At 45.2% G+C, this 8,286-nt stretch overlaps 1 protein-coding gene across 1 annotated transcript in view; it reads left to right on the top strand.

The window, feature by feature from the left end:
- Positions 1 to 1,348: 1,348 nt before the first annotated feature.
- The window catches only part of LOC120843867 (potassium channel subfamily K member 18), a 37,985-nt gene continuing 31,047 nt past the window's right edge, over positions 1,349 to 8,286 (top strand). Inside the window, exon 1 of the mRNA XM_040215323.3 lies at positions 1,349 to 2,290. Coding sequence (XP_040071257.2) covers positions 1,810 to 2,290 — 481 coding nt within the window. The 5' untranslated portion in view covers positions 1,349 to 1,809. The remainder of the gene's footprint in view (positions 2,291 to 8,286) is intronic.

Below are 8,286 nucleotides of genomic sequence, written 5' to 3'. Positions count from 1 at the left end.
GGATTTCGCACTGTTTTGTTTATCGTTGTGACTGGTTTTGTGTTATTTATCATCGGTAGGATGCATCTTTTAAAGAAGGAGGGGCGGGGGGGGGGGGGGGGGGGGGGGGGGTTTGAAACGCCGCCTGCGTAGCCAAGTCGGCGTAGCTGAGTCGGCTCGTACGCCGGGGTTCATGCCCTGCTTTCGCCTGTTTTTATTATTGTTCCCTAATTTATGAGAAGATTCTAGAATGTTTGAGAATCATGTAGTTTCTTCCAACTCCCAATGCATAGTTCCAAAACAATCGAGGTCAAATGTCCTAGGCTTCGAGGGAAGCATTAAGAGAGGCTGTGGCGCGCGGTGCAAAGACAGCCTTTCGCCAGCACTCGATCTAGAACGCCGTTTTCGACGCCCGCGACGCCTGTATGTCTGGTTTTATTTGGGGCCCAAGTATGCCCTATTGAACGCTTAGTTTTCTAGTCTACTAACCGTCTATCTGTCTGCCATTTGTGACAGTATTTCATTTAGTGTGATTTATTTGAGATTTGTTTGTATTCACATAAAAAAAAACACTACACGCATCTATAAAAAAAAAATTTTTTTCTCGAAGTTTCTATTTTAGTAGAGGGATCTGAGACCTTGTCCACCAACTTCTTGTTTGGGAATTCCTCCTGTGCACCTGGAAATAAATGTTTGACTCGTTAGCTGCAGTCCCGAATAGCACCAGTTCCATTTCTTACGACATTACCACGTGTACCATGAGGCGCCGGCTCCCGGAACTTAAGTCGTCATCATGTCAAGGTAGGTTGATCATTTCCATCAAAGTGTAAAACTGGACTTTGGGGGGGGGGGGGGGGGGGGGGGGGGGGTAAGTGAAGGATGGGAAGAACTGCTCCGCTACTATTCAATTCAACATAAAAACGAAGGCGTTCTTCGTTGAGAACTGCAGCTCCGTTCTTTCCCCTTTTTAAGCACTGGGAAAAGTATGTTGCGAATGAGGCATCCCTCCCGTGCACACGTCTATTTGAAAATAATTAAAAAAATATATTGGCAGATGTAACCACAGAAAAAGCTCAAATCTGCAGCCTGTGGGAGGTAATATATTTTTATAGTATTTTTATTCTTATAAAGTTACTTACGTACCAAACAAAAATTATTTCGTTTTTTTTTTTTCAACTTGGTTAGTACTTATTTTGCTACTATACATGTTTCCACGAAAAAGGCATGATTCCTTGAGACAAAAAGACGGGATCTACGTCTAAAACGACACTGTCCCGGTGAAATCAAGACGTCTTGTTACCCGGCGTTGTGGGGCACACCGATGTTTCGGCGGCATTGGCGACTCCAGCGAAATCAACGGCCCCTAGTGGCTAGGGCAGAAAGCTGTGGCGGCAGGTTCGCTCGACAGCCTTCTCGAGCGAATCAAGTAGTCACAGCGCCTGGCGGTATAAAATCGAAGCCGTGAAAGTATTCGAAAAGCCGTGGTGGAACGCTAATAGTTCGTCAAGGCCACGCACACCGGTTGGAAACGCGTTACAGGCGCCCTACCGTTAAGGACAATTCCGCACTGTTCCACCAACTTTGCGACAACCTCCCATCCGGTACAACGGGCCGGCTCCCTATCCCGGCCAAAACCTCCAAGGCCGCGATCCCGAGCCTGCCACAAGCGTCGCCGCCCGCGGGGTCAGCCATCTTGGCCGTCTGCTTCTCCCGGCGCGCTAAATATTGCGAGGGTCGGCGGCGTCGCTCCCGCAGCTATCTTGGTCGGTCGCCTCAGGTGGTCCGGGCGATCGGCCACCCACGGACCCACATGTTCGGCAGCCGGCGCCGATGGCGGACGCCGGAGCCCGAGCAGCCACGAGCGAGCCGCACGCTCCCGACGCACGGCCGCCGGGCGCCTTTCTGCTCGTCAGCCCCATGCACATCGTGTCGCTCTCGGAGCGCTCGTGGGGCGTACGCCTGGCGCAGCGCCTCCACGGGGTCTCGCAGAAATGGTTCACGCACGTCCTGCTCTTCCTCTTTCTGGTCGCCTACGCCCTGTCGGGGGCCCTGGTGTTCCGGCTCCTGGAGGGACCCTACGAGCACCGGGCCAAGGACGGCCTGCGCGCCGTCCGCCGCCGAGTCGTGGATGACCTGTACCGCGAGTGCGGGGACGAGGCCCGCTGGAAGAAGCTCGCGCAGCGCCGGCTTTTCGAGTACGAGGCCCAGATGAGGCTGCTTTGCCAGGCCGGCATCACGACGGACTCCGAGCGCGAGCTGTGGACCTTCTGGGGCGCCATGTTCTATTGCGGCACCGTGTTCACCACCATCGGTGAGTAGCGGAACTGGCCGGGACAGCAACTTTCTTCGGTAAGGCCGCAGGGGGCTTTTTTAGGATGCAGTTTGTGCATGTTTGCGAAGCACCAAGCGACCACAACTCGCGTAATGCATCCAAACCTGGACTTCTTTGGTTCCTGTGCATCTATGGGAACAATGTCTCCTGACGAACTGAACAACTTTGAGGTGAAACTAGAAAATAGGAGGGCATACAATTCGGAAGACGTGTGAGTTGTCTGTCATTAATTTGGGTCTGGCCTCGTCGAATACTGTCCCTGCTCAGAAATATTACAACATTACAATGCATTATCTGAGCATTTTGCCTAGGCATCGCCATTGGGCGTATTGCACAAGCCACGGTGCAGTGATTCGACAGGGACGCTGCGCTGTGCCTGTCCGAATCACTCTAGATTGCTGATCTGACAGTACGTGTGGGTAAAAAAATGTATATGGCGTCATATGGTCATATGGACGTCATATGGGTATGCGTAGGCATCGAGTAATAAAAGGGGCGTGCCATATTGGTGTACATTTCATTTATTTTTTTGCTGCAGATATAGGCCACGAGAAGTCTCTAGATATATTTTCACCTTCTCGACAGACTTCCCACGAACCAAATGCATTTGCACCACGTGTGTCGCAGCCTTTCCATGCCCTCTGTAACCACTTTATAGATGTGTGGCATATCCGCGTTTGGACATCTGATTTCAGCTCATCAATGATTGCGAAATGCTTTTATCGCAGGTGTCTGTTTATGAACCCGAAGAGGTGATAACACCTTTGGGGTTCAGAAAGGCCCATATACATGCACGCCAGCATGCCCGACATTTCGTACTAGGCGTCGGAAAGATAACCTAACATGACCAGTCGCTGGTTAATTGTAGAGTCGCGTGCATACACGTGAGACAGTAATTGGATGGTTCTGGTCGGGTTAGGTCATGTTTCTGACGTGTCCTCCGACATGTGAGACGTTATTTGACCCATGTGTGGGTCATCTGGCCCCTTGTTATTACCTTTCCGGGGCCATAAAAGAAGCCGGGCGAGGAAGCCATTTCGCAGTCATGGATGAGCTGAAAGCAGATATCCAGGCGTGGGTGTGATGCTCCTCCAAAAAGAGCTGACAGCAGGGCATGGAATGGCCGCGACACAGGTAGTTCATGTGCATTTGTCTCCATGGGGAATCTGTCGAGAAGGTGGGTGTATCTAGCGACCTCTAAGTGGCCATTATCTACAGGGAAAAAAAAAAGCTAAATTATTATGGTACGCTTTTCTTAAAATTACCGTTAGGTTTGTAAATGTTTGCCTCCTATTGCAACTGAAGGCAAGGCCAAGCTCAGCAAAAATTGCACGAAGGTGGAACTGAACACCTAAATTGCTTCATCGCTAATCTGACTGAAAGTTTGTTAATTCATTCCTTGTCGGTACACCTCAGCCATTCCTGCAAGCAAAAGCCGTAATTCGCACTGTGGCTAGATTTAAATGTCTCTTCGACTACTGCTGCGCTGCGAAACGGTACGTTTTCGAGAACAAAAGTAACAGGGATTTCGACCTGTACCGTGCTAAAACGTCCTGTTTTTACACCTTGTGCGACAGAGAAACGTATACGTACGGAAAAAAAATGTGTCTATATATTTTTTGCTACTAGCGTAAATGTGAAGAGGTTATTCTAAGGACATTCATTTAAATAAAAATATTAATAAAAGAATCATTGCTTTTGATAATTCGTCATTGAGGAATCTGGTCCACCAGAGCAAAAAGCGACCTGTGAGCGTATCAGACAAGTCACTTCAATTATCCAAATGCATAGTTATGAAATTAAAGGAAACAGCGTAACAGAACAATACATTTACAGTGATTTGATATGGCTTCAGTCTGAATTCATATTGCTTAACTGAAAGTGTTTATCTTTAATAAAAATATAATGCCGAATCTTTTTGTTATTTTTCTGATCACAAAAATGTAATAAAATGATTTATCTTACTTTAACACTATTGATCGTACTGCTTCCACACTTGAGTGTCTATCGTAAGATACCCTTTAAGGCCACGGTCCCACTGAATGTGGCAGTTTAGGTACTTTTTGGCAGGTCATTACTCATCTCCTTTTAAATACTGTTTTGTGGAATTGATGTCATTCGAAAGGTAATCCAGTCCTCTTTCATTTGATATTATGTATATGTTGGTTTTTACTGTTCATGCGCGTTTGTAGCGTTGCGAATATGATGGCGCGGACCCCCACTTGCTGCACTAGTTCATGTTTTATGAACGATCCATTAAAGATAGCACGGTTCCAATATAGCAGTTTTGTTAAGATGATGTCGGAGCTGAATGTAACGATGCACTTTTTTGGTATTTGCACTACTTTGCTTTTTTTCATCCCTCCAAATATTGCCCTAAAATTGACATTTTTCAGCACAAATATGTTTTAATGACAAGCGCTAAGGCAATGAAATTAGCTGCAGATGTAGTGCTTATAATTGGTAATATGCAGAGAAAAAAAATTAATGTTCTGTAAATTTTTTTTGTTTAGATACTTTATATCAAACGTAGCACTTTTTTGTGCTTCGAGTCATGGCACTGCAATTGCCGCTGAGGAAATAATTAAACTATGATAAAATCTTTTATAACATTTAGAGCTACAATGGTTGCCCAAGAGGTGGACGATGGCTTTTTTTTTTTTTCATTTTCAAAGTCATAACGCTTCAGGAGCCTTTCAAACTTACCTGTTTTTGACGCATATCTTTTTGGACATCAAAGAGATTTATTGGCATCTAATAACATTTATTGTTTGGAATAGATATACATTGCGATGTATTAAATTTTCACAATGATCTTGCTTTGGTTTCTTAATAGGTGTAGAACTTAGCTAATTTAAAAAAAAAACAATTAAAAACTGTTTGGGTGTTTTGTAGCGCTACCTGGCGGATGGCAGACAAATTGCTGATTTCTAGTGTTCAAAAAATTTCCGAGGGCGGCGTTGGCGTCTGTATCATCATCAATCTCCGTGTCTTTTTACCGTCACATTTAAAAATATATTGGAAGATTTACTATCGATAAATGAATGGTTTAAGTACTGGGTCAGGTTAATAAATCTAAGACAAATAATTACACACGCGTAGCGTAATATGATGTGTTCATTATTCGATATGATTGAAATCAATAAACAATAAAGACGAAGAGGAAAATAATACATGCCTAGAGTCAGTAAATGAGCTTTAAAGTATCGGCACTCCGTTCCCCAAAATTGTTTTGGGCGCCGCCATTTTGGGTCTTGTTCAGAGCAAACGCAACTGCCGATCGTCATGATCCAAAAGTACGACTTCCTCAGCATTAGATGCGGTGCTAGGAAGCTGATGCAATATTACAATGCTCTGTCGCGGGTTGTTTAAACATTTGTGGGGGACGGAAAGCGTTTCCTGTGACTTTAGATAAAGCTTCAGGTAACTGGCAACCATGATTTTAAGCCACAATATGGCCAAGTGTCGTTACTCTGAACCGTAGCTAATTTACTGGCACAAGCGGGAACAATGAGGAAGAGGCAGGTGTCAAAAGGTAGTGGCTCGTGGAATCGACGGGGCTTACGTCATGGCCCCTCCAGGTATTACAAGCCTCTTGAACAAGAGCATGAATAGTTTCATTAAATAAGCTACGCGTCAGAGTAGCGACACTTGGCCACATTGTGGCTAAAAATCATGGTTGCCGGTTATTTGAAGCTTTATCTGAAATCACAAGAAACGCTTTTCCGTCCTCCACTTTAAACAGTGTGCGACAAAGCAAAGCAACATTATATGAGCTTCCTAACACCGAATCTAATGCTGAGGATGTCGCACTTCTGAATCATGACGATCGGCAGTTGCGCCTGCTCTGCACAAGCACCAAAATGGCGGCGTTCACAACACTGTCGGGGAAGGGAGTGCCGATACTTTAAGCGCAGCTAATTTATTTGCTCTAGTTCCCGCGAAACTCCTTTTCCCTGACTGAAACTGAAAGTAAATATGAATAATACACCATTATTATCGCGTATTTAGTTATAACCAACTACATATAATGAGAGGAGGAAGCGGCCGGGTAGGAGAAACGCGGATTTTATGTGTGACCGTTCTAACCGTCTCAAAAGAGAGAACGCGCGAGCTTGCGCTGGTTTAAAAAAAAGGCATCCAAAGAAAAGAGGCGGCAGGCTGTGCTCTTTGTTATTATGCGTCTAATTGCAAATTGTTGTGTGTATGTTTATAGAGCCGGAAGTTAGTCCGCCTTAGTGGGCGTCTGACTCTCAGCTGTAGATGAGGAATTTAGCCAGTGCGGTACAACCGCAAACCTGGGGTCTTTAACGTGCACCACGCAGTAGTGATACACGACCGCACGCCGGTACGATGCTCTTCCAAATCGAAACGGGCAGGGGCGGGGTGGCTTCTGCAGCGCGAGCTTTCGCTCCAAGTGCTCCGAGCTGGTGTGCGCTAAACCATGCACTTGGCCACCGACCCGACCCCCCCCCCCCCCCCCCTTGTGCGTCTAATTTATATACAGGTATAAGTAGTTGAAGATCGACGATGGACGTCGATCGTCTCGAGGTAATGTAACGTAATAGCATTATATAAATAATAAACTTGTTGAAGGACTGAACGACTCAATTTTTCAATTCTTGGATTGTAATATGGCGGTAGCCTATTGTACTTACTGTTGATGAAGAGCAATATGAGGTGACGAGGTAATGATCACATGATGAGGCTCTATAAGGAGGACGACATTAGTGGGTGTAGAACCACAACGTACAGTGCCAGACTTGTTTCCAGTATCGTGTACCCAAAGACTTTCTTCACTCGCAACATAATATGGTAGAATCAATGAGGATGCTGCTTTACAACTGTACGTGGAACAGGAAAACTGCACAGTGCAGAAGTGCGGCTTATTCGTTAATAGGAGGGACGGATTTCTAGCAGCATTCCCTGATATACTACTTGGAACAAATGGCCTCGTTGACGTAAAGTGTCCCCGTTCCAAAAGATTCTTGAAGCATACTTAAACCGCAAAGGAGTATGAGGCGAAAAATAAGAAAAAGGAGCCTGGTGTGAAAGGTCCAAATCACCACCATAGCTCCTACTATCAAATACAAGGGCAGTTACACAATACACAAAGAGAGTTTTGTGATTTAGTTATATTTACACTCAAGGGCATTGATATCCAACGTATTCAGAGAGATGACACCTTCTGGTCAACCAACATAGAGCCTTTTCTACTCAAGTTTGACATGGAAGGCCCGACTTCCGCTGAAATTCCTTACGTAGACGAGTTGTCCGTCCGAATAAACTGCCATTACTCTCGATCTGGGAATCTCTCGATCTTCGTTCGTAGGCCATAGTATCATGAGATCGAGGGGCGTGGCTCTTCGTCCGCCGAATATTGCTTCGGCGGGTGTTTTTACCGTGTAAGATGAGACCGTCGCGTGCTGCTGGAACAACAACCTGGCGATTCTTCACTGAACTGCTTCTTCCGTAAGCTTCAAAAGGGCTTTTTTTTTTTTTGTTTCGCACACCAACTGTTCTGCATGCCCGTTAGTTGCAGGATGATATGGTGCACTAATGTGATGCCTGATGCCGGTTTTTTTTTCTTCAAAAACTTGTTTATTTTGTTTAAAGCAAGATTTGGCGCGTTATCAGAGAAAAGTATTTTCGGTAGGGCAAAAGTAGGTAAAAGAGACCGTAGAACGTCAATGACGTGTTTGGACGTCGTGGCAGGCATCGTGTAAACTTCCAGACACTTAGAGTACGCATCGCTCATGTTCAACTTACACCAGCTCGCATGCACTCTGACTATTTTTTCGTATATATATCTTTTTTTTTTTATTGAGAAATACTTTTTTTTTTGCTTTTTTTAAAGAAAGATTTTGAAGGGAAGCAACGTGAAATGATACATTTAAGTTGCTTGATATTTGTACCCAGTTTTATCAATTTTATAAATGTATAGCGCATAGCCTATTTTACCCCTTCAATCTAAA

Source organism: Ixodes scapularis, unplaced genomic scaffold (assembly GCF_016920785.2).
Source record: "Ixodes scapularis isolate PalLabHiFi unplaced genomic scaffold, ASM1692078v2 PGA_scaffold2__306_contigs__length_199485367, whole genome shotgun sequence".
Classification (NCBI taxonomy): Eukaryota; Metazoa; Arthropoda; class Arachnida; order Ixodida; family Ixodidae; genus Ixodes; species Ixodes scapularis.
The sequence above is the reverse complement of the archived record's forward strand: the minus strand, read 5'-3'. Positions and strand labels throughout refer to the sequence as shown.